The following is a 20,687-nucleotide window of genomic DNA, read 5'->3' on the forward strand; positions in this document are numbered from 1 at the left end:
TAGATTCCATTCAATTCGTTTTTTTTCTCTCAGGCTGCCCTGAAAATTTTATTACTGAAAATAAAAATGAGTAGGAATTTGATCTTATTAGTTTGTTTTTTGTTTGGAAACATCACAAAAATAGCATCACTGTTTCCATAAGGAGCTTGAAAGCTAGACAAACACGTTGAGGACTAGAAGAAATTCTAGGCCTTGCATAACAGGTTCTAGAGGTGCATTAAACTCTATTAGCAAATCTGTTACTGAAGAAATGTTTAGACTTTGGTTCCCGGAGCTCTGATTAATTGATATCATGTAGTAGGTATGAAGTTAAGTTCACAAACTCTAGAATATAGGAAATAGGACTTTCTTTCCTTTCCCTTCCTTTTTCCTTTCCTTTTTCCTTTCCTTTCCTTTCCTTTCGGCAGAGTCTCACTCTTGTTGCCCAGGCTGGAGTGCAGTGGCACGATCTCGGCTCACTGCAACCTCTGCCTCCGGGGTTCAAGCGATTCTCCTGCCTCAGCCTCCTAAGCAGCTGGGATTACAGGTGCCCACCACCATGCCCAGCTAATTTTTGTATTTTTAGTAGAGATGGGGTTCCACCAAGTTGGCCACACTGGTCTCGAATTCCCAACCTCAGGTTATTCGTCGGCCTCGGCCTCTAAGTGCTGGGATTATAGGCGTGAACCACCGCACCCAGCTGGGAATAGGACTTTCTTAATTTTCCTGTAACTCAACCTAATTTTAATATCTAGTCTCTGTTTTGCCTAGTATCAGAAACATTCTTAGTCCATTCACTGAGTTATGCTTAATTTCCAGGGTTCCTAGGTATTGCCAAATTGTCAAGGCCTGGGGGCTTCCACACCCGCGTGTCATGTGTAGGGCATCATTTCTTTCTCCTCCCAGGCTGCCACCTGTATGCTGTTAACACTCACCACAGCAGAGAGCTGAGGATTGTGGTCGCAATTCGGAATAAACTGCTTCTGATCACAAGAAAACACAACAAGCCAAGCGGGGTCACCAGCACCTCATTGTTATCTCCCCTGTCTGAGTCACCTGTTGAAGAATTCCAGTACATCAGGGTAGGTTTGCTCTTTAAATCATTTATCTCCCAGCCAAGTTGTCTTGAAGCAGACTCTGTCCTTCCAGAGTTTGTTACCCACTGAGGTTGTCCCACTGTTTAGTAGCCAACTAGGGAAACCCTCATCTCTGGTGCCCTTGTTTCCCCCAGAAGACTAAAGCTAAAGCTCATTCATTCATTCCAGTGAACATCTACGGGTGCTGTTCTAGGTACGAAGGACACAGTGATGACCAAAACAAAGTCTTCTGATGGGGATTACTTTCCAGTTGACAGTTAACAGAAATAAGCACATAAAGCTATGATGGCTGGCATAAAGAAATACTAAAATTAAACATAGAGGAGGGCCAGGGAACAAAGGATAATGGAGCAGGGAGTTGGGAGATTCTGTTTAGAAAGAATGTCCCAGGAAGCCCTCTCTGAATAGGTTACCTGTGAGCAGAGATCCAAAAGAAGTATGGAAGTGAGTGATGTGGATATCTAGGGAAAGGATATTCCAGGCAGAGGGAGCAGCCAGGCAAGGCCCCTGAGGTCTTATTGAAGGCACAGTCAAGTGCAGAGGGAACAAGGCAGGCAGGTCAGAGAGAACTGGGAAATATACTCTTGAGCCCTCAGGCCATTGCAAAGACTTTGGCCTTGACTCTGAGTGAGATGGGAAACCACTGGAAGGTTTGAAGCAGAGAAGTGGCATGTTTTGAAAAGATTGTTCTGGCTTCTGGGTAGAGGGGAGCTTAGGAGGCCAAGGGTGGAAATAAGAAGGCCTGCTACGAGACCAGTGCAGGGTCCTGGCAAGAAAGGTTGGTGGCTTTGGTAGCAGGAGAGATGGGAAGAAGCAGTGGGCAATGCTTTCCTGCTTGCCTCAGTCAGCAGGATTTGCTGGGAGATTGAAGGGGGAGCCTTGTAAGAGAAACCTCCTCCAGGCTCAAGTTCCCTCCCTGACGTCACCATCTCTTATCCTTTAAAGACTAGGGTACATTAAGGTATGGAATATATCTAGCATTGGCCACTAAGATGGAGTATTTCTACTGGAGAGCTGAGAAGGTATTTTTTGCCTAGAGTTAAGGCCTTTTGAATTATGCCTATCAATTTCTGCTAATGTTCAACTTCAGGGGACAGAGAAACATGACAGTTAAGTTAAAACATGTCTGCTAATGTTCATCTTCAGGGGACAAAGCAACGTGACAGTTAAGTTAAAACACATCTGCTAATGTTCAACTTCATGGGACACAGCAACATGACAGTTAAGTTAAAACACGTTAATATCTTGCTCTACTTAAGTGTTAGCTTTCTTCCTATAGTGATTTGCTATTTTAATGAAGATTTACATGCAACGTATACATTTATGTAATATGAGCACTGAAATTAGATCTCCTGAGTTTATATCTTAGCTCTACCCTGTGTAAACTTTGTGATTGACTTTTAAGCCTCAGTTTCCTCATCTGTAAGACAGAATAGTAGCTGTACCTACCTTATAAGTAGGATTCAATGAGAACAGTGCCTAGCACATGTTAAGTACACAAATAGATTAGTTAGCAATTATTAATACTATTACTGAATCCCAGGACAGGACCAGACGACGTAAGGGATAAAGCAGACCATACTGTTGATTGCATTTTGTTTAATTGTTTCCTGGCCTCGACCCTTTCCAGTAGACAGAGGCCTGAGTCTTGAGGACAGGTTATGGGAAGGAGATGTCTGATGTGACCCCTGGCACTCCTCTCTTGTCCCTTCTTCCCTGTAGCATGGGGCTCTGCAGGAGCCTGGAGAGGGTGCCTTCTCTGTTAGGAGGGAATGGGCAGTGGGGCTTGGCATGGAGCTGGCTGCTCTGTTCTCACCCCTGTCTCTTATATCCTCACCAACCGCACAGGAGATCTGTCTGTCCGACTCTCCCGTGGTGATGACCTTAGTGGATGGGCCAGCTGAAGAGAGTGACAATCTCATCTGTGTGGCTTATCGACACCAATTTGATGTGGTGAACGAGAGCACAGGAGAAGCCTTCAGGCTGCACCACGTGGAGGCCAACAGGGTAAGCCAGCGGTTGTGGGGACAAGTGAGAATCAGAAAAGACTAATCATCGTTGTGTATTCTAACCCTGAGATGCCATGATTTGGATTTCTTTAAAATTATGTACTATTCATCACATCAGTATTATGTGATTCACTATTTAGACTGAGCCATGTGAAGTTGCCATTTTTATAGGTCAGAATGGTTCTATTATCATGTGACTGTCCCGTTTGCCCTATTTAGTTTTCAGATCTTTCCTTGCCATTCCATCCTTCCGAATAAGAGATATGAAAAGGCTGGGCGCGATGGCTCACGCCTGTAATCCCAGCACTTTGGGAGGCCGAGGCAGGAGGATTGCCTGAGCCCAGGAGTTCGAGACTGGTCTGGGCAACATGGCAAGACCCTGTCTGTATTTAAAATAAAAAAAAGACATGAAGAGTCAAAAGGCTGAATATAATAACTAAATAAATGAGAGCATTTGTTAGATGATTTGTCCTGGGAGGGTCCTTGGAGAATAAGTTTGACCTCTGAGGCACTGCAGACTCTCATCTTGGGGACTGGTGTCTGGGGTGGGTACCGCACCCTCCCTACCCCCTTAAAAGCCCAGTAGGAAAGGAATAAGGGGTAGAAAACCATTAGGAGAGAGTGAGCAGGCAGATTTGCCCTGAGAGTCTACACCCCTGGCCTGATGCACAGAGAACAAGGATGTCCTAGTGTGGCACAAAATCTAGGGCCACCCAAAACTGCACTCATGTTCTAAAGGTGACTGTGTGGGGTTTGAACCTTGGTGCCCACTGGACAGTGGTGAGCACTCACCACCCTGAGGCCTGGCAGCCTGTCTGTCACTGGAGAGCGTTCAACACTGACACTGACATTAGCAGATCACAGAGCTCTTCAGCCCACATATGTATCTCTGTGAGGCAGGACAAGGCCTGCTGTCAGTGAGCCATTGAGGTTTTCATCATGCAGTGCAAGCCAGTATTCTGGCCTAGGTACTAAGGAAACCACAGAATGGGGATGTCAGCCCCAGGGAAACTGTAGTTCCTAGTGAGGGCTTCCGGACCCACAGGCTACCTCCAGTCCTGTTCAACTAAATCAGACAGACTGCAGAATTCTTCCAATTATGCTTTACAACTTGTATTAATTGTAAATATGCTCTGTATCAATATTAAAATTGCTAATTACTATTTTAGGAAGACCTAAGACCTAATTAGAGCAAAATTTTAAGAAACAGAAAAATCAGAAATAGAAAACTGTAGTTGTGATTAAGAGGCCTTCTTGTCTTCAGCTATTATTGATCATAGAGTGGTCTATCATTTCTCTTATCTATATTGGTAGTGGCCAGACTTGTCTGCAATTGGAGTCATCTGAGGGGTTTGAAAAGCTACCACTGCCTGTGTTCCTCCTCCAGGGATTTCCTGGGTCTGGGGCGTGGCATGGGTTTGGGTATGTTTAAATGGTCCCCAGATAATTTTAATATTTAGCCAAGTTGGGAATCCCTGGTATATTTCATTGCTTTGCAACCCTGGCTGTCATCCCTTGGAGAGCTTTAAAAAGATCAGTGTCGGCCGGGCGCGGTGGCTCACGCTTGTAATCCCAGCACTTTGGGAGGCCGAGGCGGGCGGATCACGAGGTCAGGAGATCGAGACCACGGTGAAACCCTGTCTCTACTAAAAATACAAAAAATTAGCCGGGCGTGGTGGCGGGCGCCTGTAGTCCCAGCTACTTGGAGAGGCTGAGGCAGGAGAATGGCGTGAACCCGGGAGGCGGAGCTTGCAGTGAGCCAAGATCGCGCCACTGCACTCCAGCCTGGGCGACAGAGCGAGACTCCGTCTCAAAAAAAAAAAAAAAAAAAAAAAAAAAAAAAAAAAAGATCAGTGTCTGACCCCAGGCCAAGCCAATTATATCAGAATCTGGGGGTATGTGGTACTTGAGAACCAATATTTTTTTAAGTCTGCCCCCAGGTGATACTAATATAGACCTAGGAGAAGGAGTGGGTCCTGAAACTTCCTAATTTAAAGCTGGGCGGAATGCTGCCCACTCCCCCCACTGCCTGGGCATCCCTGGACCAGCATGTCTTCCTGCCCACTGACTTCTGAGGAGCTGGGGCCCTGATTTGTACTTTAAAAGTTCTCACCCCCTTGGCTGGCCACAGTGGCTCACACCTGTAATCCCAGCACTTTGGGCGGCCAAGGCCGGCGGATCACCTGAGGTCAGGAGTTCGAGACCAGCCTGGCCAACATGGCGAAACCCCATCTGTACTAAATATACAAAAATTAGCCGGGTCTGGTGGCACACACCTGTAATCCTAGCTACTCAGGAAGCTGAGGAAGGAGAATCGCTTGAAGCCAGGAGGCGGAGGTTGCAGTGAGCCAAGATCGTGCCACTGCACTCCAGCCTGGCGACAGAGTGAGACTCCATCTCAAAAAAAAAAAAAAGTTCTCACCCCCTTCTTCCTTCTCAAAACTGTGTAAGCAGCCAAACAAAGCAGAAATGCCATGGTGCAGCAGGTCCTTGTTCAATCAGTCCTTTTCCTGGCAACTAGTTTCTAAGACTTAGCCAGCTTTTGCTAGTGGAAAAGTCCTCACCTCATTTCAGAGAAACTTTCTGACAAGTTCTATTTTAAAATAAATCATGCTTAAGTGGCTGAAAATTATGCAGTTTACTTACTCATCAGGGTAGCTATAGAGAATGTCATTTTATGAAATTTCTTTTGTATGATGGTTTTTATTATTTACCTATATTTAATGTCCTATAATTCATTATAGAATTTATTTTTCCTATGATTTGTAAAGACCCTGGATAAATTGGGTTAAAAACCATTTTCTTTGATGACTTCTGTGTTTTGTCTTTTGGATGGCTGTCAGGAACGACTCTCAAGTTTTCTGTCCTTTCTTCTATGTGCTTCTTAAAAGACAAATATACAAAATTTTTTCCTAAGAGAAAAAAAATTTATTTTTTTTGTTGTTGAGACTGAGTGTCGCTCTGTCGCCCAGGCTGGAGTGCAGTGGCGCGATCTCGGCTTACTGCAACCTCTGACTCCCTGTTTCATGCGATTCTCCTGCCTCAGCCTCCCGAATAGCTGGGATTACAGGCATGGCCACCACGCCCAGCTAATTTTTGTATTTTTAGTAGAGACAGGGTTTCACCATGTTGGCCAGGATGGTCTCAATCTCCTGACCTCGTGATCCCGCCCACCTCGGCCTCCCAAAGTGCTAGGATTACAGGCGTGAGCCACCGCACCCAGACAAGAAAAAAAAGTTTTTAAGGCAAAAAGAGGAAAAAAAACCCTTTCCTGTTTCCTGGCTCTGAGAGGATCAGCATGTACAGCCCTCCCGTGGTGGAATGGCGGCTGCACGGCTCCCAGCAGGCACACGTGCTTAGTCAGATGCACTCACTCATCTTTCAAGGAGGGTACTGTCTGATTGGGGAGATGAGCCCTAAGAAAATGAAAAAGATAATGAGCTGCATGTTTTCTAATAGCTGGTTAGAAATAGGCCTTGGGGGAACAGGACTAGCTTTTTACCAAGATATTCCTGCAGCTCAGCACCAGGGCAGTGGGGACAGCAGAGAGAAGCTGACACAGCGTAGGTCATTGGAATTTCATTTCCATTCCGTCTACACTTGCTGCCTGCCCACTTTTGCGGGCACCAGTGTTAACTGGGCAGGCCTTGCTTCCTGCTCCCGTTCCTCCTCTCTTAGCCAGGACCACTTGATCCCTATTTCAGGCTTCTACCCACCCCAGGTTCTATAACAATCCTAGCTCAAGAGAGGAAATGTTTAAGAAGCACTAAAGCAACATTCTGAAAGTCACTGTCAAGTTCAGTGTACCAATGGGCCTGCTGTGACCCACTGCCGCTGCTTTAGCCACCAGCACTGACCTCATTCCCAAAACCAAGTGCTCCTCTAGGGGGAACTGCAGGCATGGCCATGGGATCTGGGTCCCTGGTTTATGAGAGGGGCTCAGTTCCTCATCTTGACATCTGCCCAGAATCCAGTGGTTCTCAGCTGGGGACTGAATCCAGAATCACAGGGAAGGCTGAAGGCAGAGCCAGCTAGGGGAGGTACCGTTCCTACTTCACTTGTTACAAGTCTGTGTTTTGAATTTTTACAACCACCATATATTATTTGTTATCATTTTGAAATACCAATAAAATGAACTACATATTACATTTTTTTTTTTTTTAAGAGAGAGAGAGAGAGACAGGGTCTAGCTCTGTCCCAGGCTGGAGTGCAGTGGTGCAATCATAGTTCAATTCTCCCTTCTTGGCCTACCAAAGCACTGAAATTACAGATGTCAGCCACCATGCCCAGCCAGAACTACTTATTTTTAATCAAACTTATGAAATAAAGATTTAATGCATATGTCCTACAACAGACCTGCCTTATCAGGATCTCTAGGAGCAAGAACCCCTCCAGGCCCCTCTCCCAAGGTGGAGACAGACACCTATATCAAAGCATAAAATAGGTCTCATTGTGATAAGTGTTAATAAAGGTCTGAATAATAAAGTGCTGTGGCATGCCTGAGGAGGAAGTGGTTAAGGGTTAAGTCCAAGCCTGTTCCTGAAACCTGGCCCTGGGGCTGAAGCCTGCCACCACCTGCCCTGCAGCCCAACTCTCTGAATATTGCCACGTCTGTCTGCCTGTCAGCACAGCTTTGGAGCCCCTTGTTAGACTTACTTGATGCCAAGTACCCCCCTGGTGTCTGTGGTCACTGTGCATAGATCTTGGTCTAAAAGGCTGCCTGAACTTCCTCCATACGTGTCACCACTACCACCCTCCCTCACCCCACCCCAAACACACACACAGGCCTTATCTCTAAACTAAAAGGCTGTCTAGTTCCACCTTTCCCACTGCAGTCAACCCTCCCATAATTATAATAATTGTGGCCACCACTGAATGGCCACCTCTGTGTACCACGCCCTGGGTCAGAGCATGTCATAAGCGTTATGTCTTGGAGGGGCTCTTCATTTCTCCTTTTTTTTTTTTTTTTTTTTTGAGACAGAGTTTCGCTCTTGTACCCCAGGCTGGAGTGCAATGGCGTGATCTCGGCTCACTGCAACCTCCACCTCCCAGGTTCAAGCAATTCTCCTGCCTCAGCCTCCCAAGTAGCTGGGATTATAGGTGCCCACCACCACACCCGACTAATTTTTTTTTTTTTTTTTTTTTGAGACAGAGTCTTGCTCTTTTGCCCAGGCCAGAGTGCAGTGGCACGATCTCGGCTCACTGCAAGCTCTGCCTCCCAGGTTCATGCCATTCTCCTGCCTCAGCCTCCCGAGTAGTTGGGACTACAGGCGCCCGCCACCGTGCCCGGCTAATTTTTTGTATTTTTAGTAGAGACGGGGGTTTCACCGTGTTAGCCAGGATGGTCTCGATCTCCTGACCTCGTGATCCGCCCACCTCGGCCTCCCAAAGTGCTGGGATTACAGGCATGAGCCACCATGCCTGGCCCATTTCTCCATTTTTATTGAAAAGGAAACTGAAGTCAGAAAGAAGAAGTCACTTATTTACCCCAGAACACACAGCTAGTAAGTGGCAGAGGCAGGACTTGGACCCCAGCTGGCTGAGTCCAGAGACCCATGTTCCCACAGCTGGTGGCGATGGCAGGTCCAGCCACAAAGCTGGTAGCACTCGGCCCCTCCCGTGGAGAAGCTCACAGTCTGGCAGAGCAGACATGGTGCAGCACGAAGCCTCTAGCTGAGATAGTGAAGTAAAACTAACATGTACAAGGACATCTGAGGAGGAAGTGATTCCAAGTCAAAGTGGTGGGGCCAGGAAGGCTCCTTTCTGGGGTCAGAGGGGACTCCAGGACCATCCTTCGTGTAATATACCCATTGGTGCTGGTTCCTTATCTAAATGAAGATATCAGCCAACATTGAGCATTTACCAAGCTCCACGCCCTGTGCTAGGTGCTTAGATAAGTTACCTCCTGGAGTCCTCAAGGCAGTAGGCCTAGATACTCTTATTTTCTACCATCTTACAAATGAAGAAACTGAAGGTCTGAGAGGGGAAACAACTGGCGTGAGTGCACACGCCTCTAAAGTGATAGAGCTGGGATTTCATTTACTCACTTGTCCATCCGATGAGTTTATTCTATCCCTGCCACCTGCCAGGCCCTGATCTGGATGCTGAGGGGCCAGCAGTGAGCAGCACAGACAGGCCTTTGTGTCATGAGCCTTAGATCTCATGGGGAGGGGAGCCACAGGGAACAAACAGACAAGAGAGCACCAGAGGGTGAGGCACGCTCTGCAGAGAGCCTAAAACACAGGGCATGATAGGAGCCATGGGGATTATTTTGGATTTGACAACCCGCAGGTCTCTCCAATGCCAGTGCTGGAGCTCTTGGCCACTGGTCCTCACTGTCACTCCCTGCTGAGCTCCCGCAACTTTTGGTTGAGGCATTTGCCCCGTTATACCTTGTTTTATGTACTTATGTGCTTTTCTGTTTTTTTTCTTAAGGGGTCAACCTCACCTTATTCTTTTCTGTATCCTAATGGCACTGAGTACAGTGCTAGATAATGACAGATGGGAGAGAGCTGGGGATTCCATTGGAAGGGGCACCCAAGCCCAGGCAGTGGCACTGGCTGAGGATGGCCAGTTGGTGCCTTGGCACCATAATGAGACCATTTAGAGGTGAAGGCTATGTTCTGGTGACACCAGTGAAGAGGAGGGTCAGCCAGTGCAGGGCCAGTGGGAGGAGCACAGTGTGGACGGAAGGGCTGGGACAGAGGAGCCAGCAGGAGCCCACAACATGGTGCTCCTGCGAGGAGGTCAGGGCTTAGCCTAGAACAGCAGCAGGGGCACAAAAAAGACACCTGAGAAACTGTGTGAAGAGGCTGCTGCTGGACTTGGGTTGGAGGCGGCCCTGAGACTTTGAGAATAGTTATGCTAGCAAAAAGGAGGAGGTTTAGAAGGAAAGCTGGTTGTGTGGGAGATAAAAAGCCAATAGCCTTCACTGAGTGCTCATCATTCATGAGGCCCTGTGCTAAAATCTCTGCCTTGTCTCACTGAATTCCCATTACAATCCAGCAAGGTCGGTGTTCTCATTATGCCTGCTTTATAGACAAAGACCTAAGGCCGGAGGCTAAGCCATTTGCCACACACCACAGAGGCAGTAAGTGGCCTAGACAGGGCTTGATCTCCTGTCTGTCTGCCCAGTCTGTGCCTCTCCAACCCCCCCACCCCCAACCCACTACCTCCTGCTTTTAATGTCTTGGATGTGGAATCAGTTGCATCTGAGAACAAACGACATAGTCTAGGGGCTGCAGCCCTGGGGAGAATGTGTGCCTGAGCCCGTGGATTTAGAGTTTTGAGCACAAAGCAAAATGTGTAGCTATAGAAGTGGGGTTTTACTAAGGAGAGAAGAGCCAAGAAAGTGAAGAATAATCTGAGGTGGGAGAGAGGGCAGGAGGCAGAAGATGTCACCCATCAGAGGCTGCAGAGGGCAGGATGGACAGATGAGCAGTGGCCAAGGCCTTCGGTTGGGGAGAAGGAGATCTTGGCTGAGCTCAAAGGGTGATTTTCCTGGAAGCACGGGAGACCAGGCTCTAAGGGTTGAGAATACAAGTGAGGAAGTGAAAGGAGCAGGAGGCTCTTAGAGGGCTGGAGTTTTGAAAATCAAGAAGGACCAAGGACGCCATCAGGTTGAGTGCCCTCCTCTCAAATGCAGAAACTGAGGCCCAGAGACAGGAGTTTGCCCCAGACCATGGAACTAGGTGTTCTGACACCCTTTTCATTGCACCATGCTGCCTCTCTTGACATGAAGAACAGAGAAAGAATAAAGTGTGAAGACATGCCGTGGCGATTTTAAGGTGCACAGACTTTATCTGTTGGAGGCAGAAGGATGCCTCGCTGGAGGTACGAGAGCGGTAAGGTTGAAAGAGAACCAGAACCTTAGTTCAGATGTTGGCTGTGGTGTGTACCAGCCAAGGGACTTAAGTGACTTCACCCTGAGCCTCACTTTCATCTTCTGTAAAATGATAATTATACCATAATGTCAATAATATTAGGTTGATGCAAAAGTAATTGCGGTTTTTGCCATTGGAAATAATGGCATATAAACCTGAGGCATTTCAATAGAGAGAGGAGACATATCAAACACAGAGCTTCTCAACAGCTATGAAAAGATGATGAGAAAGTCCCAGAGAAGAAAGAATGGAGAGACTTTTCTTTCTTTTTTATCTTTTCTTTTCTTTCTCACTTCCATTGTATTATAATCCCAACCCCCGATGTGCATTGTGGGTGCTGGTGGGGCAGACATGACCCTATGGCACCTGCATCACAGAGGGCCACGGCCCCTGCAAACGCTCACAACTTGAAAAAGTCTTTTCACAGGGTCAGCATCCAGCCTGCCCACTACCGTTGCCCGTTATCATTGCAGGTTAATTTTGTTGCAGCTATTGATGTGTACGAAGATGGAGAAGCTGGTTTGCTGTTGTGTTACAACTGTAAGTTAAAGATGTGCTTTTATCTTTATTTGTTTAAGTGGACTGTTTTTTTTCTGGGCAATTTAAAAAGATTGTCCTTAGATTTACCCAGTATATCATTCCTGGGTTTGTAATTGCCTTCCAGGAAGGAACTGAAAAATACCTTCCTCCCTGCGTCTCCCGCTGCGCACCAGGCCTCTTGGTGACACAGTGCAAGAACTGGCACTTGTGGTGCTATCTCCAGGATGCGCCAGTGATGACGGTGGCTTCCAGTTAGGGGGCCCTTACTATGTGCCAGGTGCTGTGCTCGGTATGCTGTGGTCATTGTCTCACTTGATTCTCACAAGGAATGCCTGCAGCAGGCTCGGTTATTATCCCCAGTTTAGAGATGAGGCAACTGAGGCCTAGAAAGGTGAACTCGTCAAGGTCTTGTGGCTACTAAGCAGCAGGGCCAGGGTTTGCATCTGGTGCTCTGTTGACTCCAGCACCCACAATTTTAACCACTGTCACTATTCTACATTTTGCTGTTTCTCAGGTATTAATGAAATCAGCCTCAGCCAGGGTATCCAGCCTCAGTTGGGCTAGTTTGGATTAGGTGGCAGGGTAGGTGTTGGGCAGACCAAAGGTATCAAATGGGATCTTTAAGGATTTTCAGCATTTCAAAAGCTAATATTGTAATACATTTTCATAAAAATGATTTTTTAAGGGTAAAAGAAAAGAAGTAAGCTATTTTCCTAGATAAAGCTGCCCAGTGTAACAAGACATAAAACATGTTTGTTTTTCAGCCTAGGATTTTATCAATTTAGAGTGGTGATGCTGGGTCTGATGTTTTGATTAATTAATATTTGATTAATAAGTATAAGAAAGCTAATTATTAGTAGAGAAGGTTGTTTTATAAACATCTTTCAAAATTCGAGATTTATGGGGAATAAATTAGGAGAAGGTGGTTGAACCTCTTCAACAATAAATTGCTCTTTGGGGACATTTTATGCACAGAACTGTGCACCCTCCTCAGAACAGCGGGTCTTTAAAGGCCCATGTGATGAGAAGGGCCCCATCAAGGCAGCAGGAACAGGCCACTCTCCCACACCCCATGGGCCAGGCCGCTGCCGCTCCTGCTGCCCTGCATCCCCAGGTTTATGGGGACAAGGAGGGGATGAGGCTGTGTGGTAGAAGTCACTTCTGTAAGAAATTCACCTTTCTAAATTATGCTCTTTTTTCTGAGACATCTATGAGAATAACTTGTGGGCAGAATGTTTTAAAAACTGATTTGGATTTTTTTTATCCTTTAACCGTGTGAAAGGATGGAAGGGATTTTAGGTGGAAGAGAAGTTAGGAACAGAAAGAGCAGGTTTTTAGAGTGGGAGAATTAATCCCAAACAAAAAGAGGGCATGGAAACAAATGTGGATGCCATGGGCTCTGTGCCAGACTTGCCAGTGCTGACTGGAACAGGCCGGGCTCCTCACTCAGTAGCTGCTGCATTAGCTGTGGTTCCCACAGCCTCTGGGTCTCACGGAGCCCTTCCTTGGGAGTTCCATTTCCCATGGCTTTGCTCATCTTCCAGCTTCAGGCTCTGACTTCATCTCAGGATGGGATCGGTGTGGGTCTGTTTTCACAGGTCCACTACATCAGAAGTATCTTTACATCTCTGTATCTTTACATCCCAAGGTCAAGGCCCTGGCAACCTCAGAGGTTCCCATAGCTTCAGTCTTCCCCAAACCATGCCACTTCCTCCCGTTTCTTTGGGTCAAGAATCTGGCTTTTGTTTTCCATATTTCTTTTTCCCAAGACATTGGGAGGCATCTGGTGAACAACACCAATAAAACAGTTCTCTCCCCACAGTCATCCAGGTCACTTCTCTAACTCATTCCTGCACACACAGCACACGTGGAATTTGCCTGTTTAGTCTATGTTCTTGACTTGATCATAGATGCCTGTACAATAAAGCCCCTTTTCAACAAGGTGCTGCAGAATGATAATGCTCTCCCCAAAATTTGAAACTGATTTGTATCATTGAAGTTTTTTTCTGTATTAAAAATAAAGCAAAATTAAAAATAAATTTTATGTGGAGGAATTTTTATCTCAGATATGTTAAAGTTGAAAATATTTTATAATGGAGATTGCAACTTTCAGTTATGTGTTATTTGAAAAAAATACATATTCACATGGTAAACTTCAGGGGAAAAAATAGTATAAATTGTTCAATATGCTACTAATGTTGGATTTTTTAAATAATTAAACTCTATTTTTATTACCAAAGTCTGTCTTTAACTGTTTAAAAAGACAAAAAGAAAACTTGGCTCTGCCCTTAGCACCCAGTAATCATCCACCTTTAATGCAAGTAATTTCAGTGCTAAGGGTGAACTCTTGTGTTTGCTGATGATGCTTTAAAGACAACCATGCCAGGAAAACTAGAAAAGCTCGCATAAGTGCCTCTTGTTTTTGATGCGATCATATTTAACCTCACTAAGTCTTCACTTCCAGATAAGTAATAGTAAGAATACAAAACCTGCTTCTTACAACTGTTGTAAGTACTAAGCAGGATGATACCTGTAAAGCCCATAACACATTGCCTGACATGACAGGATTTTATTTTCCCACTATTTATTCCAGAATCATCAGAGTATTTATTCAGAACTCAGTTTTTTAACCTTCATAGACTTTATTTTTTTTTTTTTGAGGTGGAGTTTCACTCTTGTTGCCTAGGCTGGAGTATAGTGGTGTGATCTCGGCTCATTGCAACCTCCACCTCCCGGGTTCAAGCGATTCTCCTGCCTCAGCCTCCTAAATAATAGAGAGGCGACAGGATCCACAAGGTTGAAGAGGAGCACTCTGGCTGCTATGGGACATTCACTGAAGGGGTAGGGGCAGGGAGACCAGGGAGAAGGCGACTGCATATGTCTGATGAGAGGACAGCAGTGGGACCAGAACTACAGCAGTGGAGATGCTGAGAAGGTCAGGTCCAAAATACATTTCTTTTTTTTTTTTTTTTTTTTTTTCCAGATAGAGTCTAGCTCTGTAGCCCAAGCTGGAGTGCAGTGGCACAATCTCGGCTCATTGCAACCTCTGCCTCCCAAGTTCAAGCGATTCTCCTGTCTCAGCCTCCTGAGTAGCTGGGATTACAGGCACGTGGCACCACACCCGGCCAACTTTTGTATTTTTAGTTAGAGACGGGGTTTCACCATGTTGGTCAGGCTGGTCTCGAACTCCTGACCTCAGGTGATCCACCTGCCTCAGCCTCCCAAAGTGCTGGGATTACAGGCGTGAACCACTGTGCCCACCCCGAAATGCATTTCAGATATAAGGGCCAAGCACAGTGGCTCACGCCTGTAATCCCAGCACTTTGAGAGGCTGAGACGGGCAGATCATTTGAGGTCAGGAGTTCAAAACCAGCCTAGCCAACATGGTGAAACCCCCTCTCTACTAAAAATACAAAAATCAGCCGGGAGTGTTGGTGCGCGCCTGTAATCCTATCTACTGGGGTGACTGAGGCAGGAGAATCGCTTGAGCCCAGAAGGTGGAGGTTGCAGTGAGCTGAGATCTCACCACTGCACTCCAGGTTGGGTGACAGAGCAAGGCTGTCAAAACAAAACAAAACAAAACAAAAACATTTCAAATGTAAGAACAGAGATCCAGTACACATCCCTCAAATCTGCTGCTTCCCCTGCCTTCAGCTTCCCAGCAGCAAGCACCAGCCTTCCACAGCAACACGGTATCTTCGTGCAGCTTTCCTGTTTACACTACTGCTTTTTTATTAAATGGTGTTCAGTTTAAAAAAAAAAAAAAAAAAAAACCAAGCTAATTTGCTGATGAATCAAATTTGGGATGTGAGAGGAAGACAAAAAAAAGGGAAGACTCTGCAGTTTGGAGCCTGAGCAGCTGGGAGAAGGAAGAACACGGCTTCCTGAATGAGGAAAGCTCGGCCAAGAGCAAGTTTGAGGAAAAGCTCAAGAGTCCAGCCTGGACCCATCAGTGCCTTCCTGTACCCCCATGGAGATGCCCAGTGACCTGCATGTGCAAGTCCAAGGCACTCAAGAAAGAGCTGTGCCTGGAACTCTTTCATTAGCATATAAATGATGTTTAAAGTCATGAAACTAAAGAAATTACCAAGGGGAAGGGAGAGAGAGAGGTACCAGCAAAGTAGACTGAGGAAGAGTGCCCGGAAAGGCAGGGATTACCAGGAGCCTGCAGGAAGGAGGGCATCCCCACCTGTGCCCTCGCCAGAGCAGGCGAGGCCTGTCTGAGAGGGACCCTTGGACCCAGCGAGGTGGAGGTCATTTGGAAGACAAGAGCGGGCATCTCTGGAAAGCAGGGGGGACACTTGCTCACATGGGTTGTGAGGCAGTGGGAGAAGAGAAAGCAGACTGGGAGCACAGATGATTCTTCAGAGACTCGCTTTAAGGGAAAAAGAGAGAGGCGGGGTGTAATAGCTACAGGAAGGGTCTTTTTGTTTTTCTGAAGTGTGGGATAAATAGTAAGTTTGTAAGGCCATGGGGGAAGCTCCAATAGGGAAGGGAGGACTAGTGGTGTCAGGGAGAGGGGGAGAATTGCTGGAGCAAGCCCCTGCATCTGTGGAAGCCATCAGGACACAGTGGGAAGAGGAAGGATTGGCCACACCTGAGAGCATCAGAGCCACAGGCAGCCGTGGCAGTGGTGCCCAAGGTGTCCTCTCTGGAGCATTTGTTCTCTCGAGAAGTAAGGGCTCCCTTGACTGTGGTTAGCTTTTTGTCTTAACTCACTCTGTCAGATACACAACTGTAAGACACTAAGATAACTGTTTTACAAGGCACAGTGGCCACATCAAAGGAGTCCCTAAGCCCGATGGGCCAGGACATTCCAAAAAGATCTGACATGGTGGGAGAGGTACTTGTTTCTGGAGCTTCCGATGGCGCTGTCACCTCCCCTGTTCCTGCCCCGCAGCGCAGGCCTTGATCCCAAGCTCCGGCTTTCTACACCTCTCTCTCCCACGGAAGTGGGAAATATCAGGAGTTTAAAAAAAGAACTGTTAAACTGTACAGGATTCCATATGACAGGATGCCGTTGAAAGTGTGCTGCCCAGAGAGAAGAGAACAAGGAAGCAGATGGCATGAAAAGAAAAGAAGGGGAGAGCCTCCTTCAGTGAACCACAAACATCCAGAAAGCCAGACCATGGCCCAGCTCTCTGGCCTGGACCCCAGGACCCAGCTGGCACAGTGCTTGTGTCCATAAACTTTGCTGGACTGAGCCAAACCTGTGCCCTGTATCAGAGAGCCATATCAGAGGCAGATCTATCCAAGGAGACTTTTCCGTCCCCGCCTTTCTGACATTGCTGTCCACTCTCCTTTTCAGACTTCTTTCTCTCCCAGCTTCTGTCCCATCCTCTTGCTTTCTTTCTGCCCCTCTGGCTTTCTTGTCTCAGTGCTGTGCCGTTCACAGTCTCTTCTCCAGTCACCCCTTAAACGCTGGCATTCCAGAGGGCCCTGTCCTCGCCTTTCCATCTGGCGTGCTCATTCTCCCCTGCAAGCTTGATCGCCAGTGTGCTGCTACTGACTCCCAGGTCTCTCCAGTCCAGACCCACTGCTGAAACTCTGCACCAGTGCGTCACACTCCTTACCGTACAGCCCACTTCAGCAGCTCAAGGGCACCTTGGACTCAACCTATCCACCCTGAACTCAAGATCTTTCCTCCTCACATGTGCTCCTCCTCTGATGTGCACCACCCCAGTGCCCACCCTCCACCCATCAGCCAAGCCAGAGACACAGTTGGCACAATGGACTTCTCCCTGCCTTTACTCCCCATCTCCAAGGTGTCTTCCCACACAGCTCAGATTCATTCCAAATGGCCTATCTTTTATGGACCAGTCACTCCTCACCTGGTCAGTGTACCACGCACGGAATTTCTTGGACTTTGGCTCCATCTTAGAGCAACCCACCTCTCCCCTCTGCACTGCTGCTCGAGTCAGCTTCCTAAAACCCTAATGCGATCCTCTCGTTTTCCCTAGCCAGGACTCCCTTCCCCAAGCCGGCCTCTGCCTCCCTCTGCCTTCCTTCACATAGGAAGTCCCTATGTGACTTCCAGAGATTCCTGGAGACAGGAGAAGGTGTGCCGTGATTCTGTGGGAAGCACAGAAGGAACTGGTGCAGGCTGTGTGTGTCATAGTGTTGGGTGACAACGGGAGCAGCTCACCAGTCTTGTTCTGAGCAAGAGGCTGAAGATCGAGGGATACATTCCCCATCTATTTACCTGCCAGCTGTGCCTTGGTTCAAGGCAAATTTTATGTAGAATATAAAATGCTATTACAGAAAAAGTGCCATAGACTTTATTCAAGATTTTCAATGTCATAGTTTTTTATTTCATAATGACAAATATATTTTAAATGTTTTTTAATCAAGTGAGTCAATAACAGTATATCATTAATGTGTTATGTATTTTGTTATCACATATAATTACATAAACAAATTTGTCAATTGAACAAAATAAAGAATCCAGAAATAGATTTACACATATTTGGTAAATTGATTTTTGACAAAGGTGCGAAGGCTATTCAATGGCAAAATAAGAGTCTTTTTTAACAAATGATACCGGAATAATTGGATAGACATATGCAAAAAAAAATTTTTTTGAGTTGGAGTTTAGCTCTTGTTGCCCAGGCTGAAGTGCGGTGGCACGATTTTGGCTCACGGAAACCTCAGCCTCCTAGGTCCAAATGATTCTCCTGCCTCAGCCTCCCAAGTAGCTGGGATTACTGGTGCATGCCACCATGCCCGGCTAACCAAAAACTTTGATCCATACCTCACATTCATTCATTCATTCATTTTTCTTCAAAGCATTCACTCATTTATTCAGAATATATAAATAAAGAAGTACAATATGTCAAGTATTGTTTTAGAGGAGGAAGACACTATCCTTGCCCATCTCCATCCCAGGATTCTTGACACATAAACAAATTGGTGCAATGTGCTATAGGAGATGTGTAGGGGAATAAGAGTACCAAGAAAGAAGCCATGAGGTTATGGGTGTTTGTGGGGATGGGGATACAAGAAGTGTTTCCTGTAGGAGATAATGGTAATATGTGTTTAGTCTACTATGTATTCTTAATCTGTATTTGTAAAACAATGGTCCACATAATGATATCTGACTTGTACAAAATATCTTTTAAGGACAATAGTAGTTTTTATGCTGGCAAATTAAAATTATGTAAGAACTCTGGGACCTCTTAAGTTTTCCTGGATCTTACTTACTTTGTAAATATTAGCTCTACATAGTGCAATATGTGTTTTATCTGAATGTTGAGACACACTAAGGAACAACACACTTCTTTTTGCACAGACTGGTGGCAACAGCTTTGGAATGTGTTTATCAAATTAAGAGACAAAAACACAAAACGCTACAGTTCAAAACTGGCTTTTTATTAGATCTGCTACTTTGCTTCAAACTTTAAACTATACCCAGATAATGCAAGAACCAGAGAAGTACCAGTTGCAGAAAACCCTCTGTGTTGATTGCCTTTTGGGAATTTTAACATTTGAATATACTTCCCAGTGTGGAAGCATGAAGTCAGGGGTGGACTCCAGAAGATAAAGGGGCCTACCTAGCTGTAACCACATTATTATGAAGAACAAAATTACAGCTGAATTAAATTTTGAAGGCTGTCCTTAAGAATATGCATAGAAAGTTGTGTGTTACCTAATAGATAATTTGTGAGCCTGATGTCATTCAAAAGCCAGAGAAGAAATATTCAGGCTAAAACAAAACTTGCTACTTTCTTAGAACAAAGAGAATGTACTTCTTGTTGGGAAGCTAAATCCTAGGAAAGGGAAAACAAATACTCTATAGATTGCAAGTCCCAGAGAATTTTAAAGTGAGTAAGATCGAACCACCAGATGAACCAGGGACCTTCCTAGAGAACTGAAAAGAAGCCTCAAGTATTGCTATTGCTGTAGTGTATAGGCATCAGAGTGGGTGTTTTAGTGAGTTAGGTTGAGATCAGGTGGCCTACATGAGTTCTTGGAACCAAAACAACAACATAGGAATATAGGTTAAATGTGTAGGTGGTGCTATAACTTTGAGTGGCTGAGTTCAAGACAATTTACAGTGATTTGGTCCTAGACGCTGTTATACTAGCACCCACCCAGCCTTTTTAGAAAGATAAAATCAGCCGGGTCCGATGGCTCACACCTGTTTTTCCAGCACTTTGGGAGGCTGAGGCGGGAAGATCTCTTGAGGCCAGGAGTTCAAGACCGGCCTGAGCAATATAGTGAGACCCTGGTCTCTAAAAAAAAGAACATCAAAGCCTAAAAGTACAAAAGAGGTCTTTCAGGTTGCAGAGATAAGACATGATCTGTCACCCCCTTGGTGGAAGAGTGAATAAAAATATCGGCCACTTTGATTTTGCTGCTGTTTAGAAAGACTCCTGGCTGGGCACGATGGCTCACGCCTGTAATCCCAACACTTTGGGAGGTTGAGGTGGGCAGATCACTTGAGTCTGGCCAACATGGTGAAACCCCGTCTCTACTAAAATTACAAAAAATTAGCTGGGCATGGTGGTGCACACCTCCAATCCCAGCTACTTGGGAGACCGAGGCACAAGAATCACCTGAACCCAAGAGGCGGAGACTGCAGTGAGCCAAGATCAGGCTACTCCAGCCTGGATGACAGAGTGAGACTCCATCTCAAAAAAAAAGAGGCTGGGGGTGGTGCTTTGTGCTTGTAATCCCAGCACTTTAGGAGGCCGAGGTGGGTGGATCACCTGAGGTCAGGAGTTCGAGAGCAGCCTGAGAAACATGGTAAAACCTCGCCTCTACTAAATACAAAAAATTAGCCAGGCATGGCGGCGCATGCCTGTAATCTCAGCTACTTGGGAGGCTGAGGCAGGAGAATCACTTGAACCCAGGAGGCAGAGGTTGTGGTGAGCTGAGATTGTGCCATTGCACTCCAGCCTGGGCAACAAGAGCAAAACTCTGTCTCAAAAAAAAAAAAGGAACGACTCCTCTCACATCAGATTTAAAAATTCATTCAAAATGGATCATAAAACTACATGAAAAACCTAAAACCTAATAAAAACTTCTACAAGAAAGCATAGAAGATATTTATGAGCTTGGATTGGCAAAAATTTCGTAGATATCGCACCAAAAGCGTAATCCATAAAAGAAAAAATTAATAAATTGAACTTCATCAAAACTAAGAACTCTTCCTTGAAAAACACAAGCAAATGAAAAGG

At 46.0% G+C, this 20,687-nt stretch overlaps 1 protein-coding gene across 4 annotated transcripts in view; it reads left to right on the forward strand.

Moving 5' to 3' along the window:
• The window catches only part of GARNL3 (GTPase activating Rap/RanGAP domain like 3), a 178,578-nt gene that overhangs the window by 141,348 nt on the left and 16,543 nt on the right, over nt 1-20,687 (forward strand). For all 4 annotated transcript variants that reach the window (XM_032165166.2, XM_032165165.2, XM_058446166.1 and 1 more), the window contains 3 exons: nt 886-1,061; nt 2,925-3,083; nt 11,442-11,508. In XM_032165166.2, the coding sequence (XP_032021057.1) occupies nt 886-1,061; nt 2,925-3,083; nt 11,442-11,508 (402 nt within the window). The remainder of the gene's footprint in view (nt 1-885; nt 1,062-2,924; nt 3,084-11,441; nt 11,509-20,687) is intronic.

Source organism: Hylobates moloch, unplaced genomic scaffold (assembly GCF_009828535.3).
Source record: "Hylobates moloch isolate HMO894 unplaced genomic scaffold, HMol_V3 SCAFFOLD_10, whole genome shotgun sequence".
NCBI lineage: Eukaryota > Metazoa > Chordata > Mammalia > Primates > Hylobatidae > Hylobates > Hylobates moloch.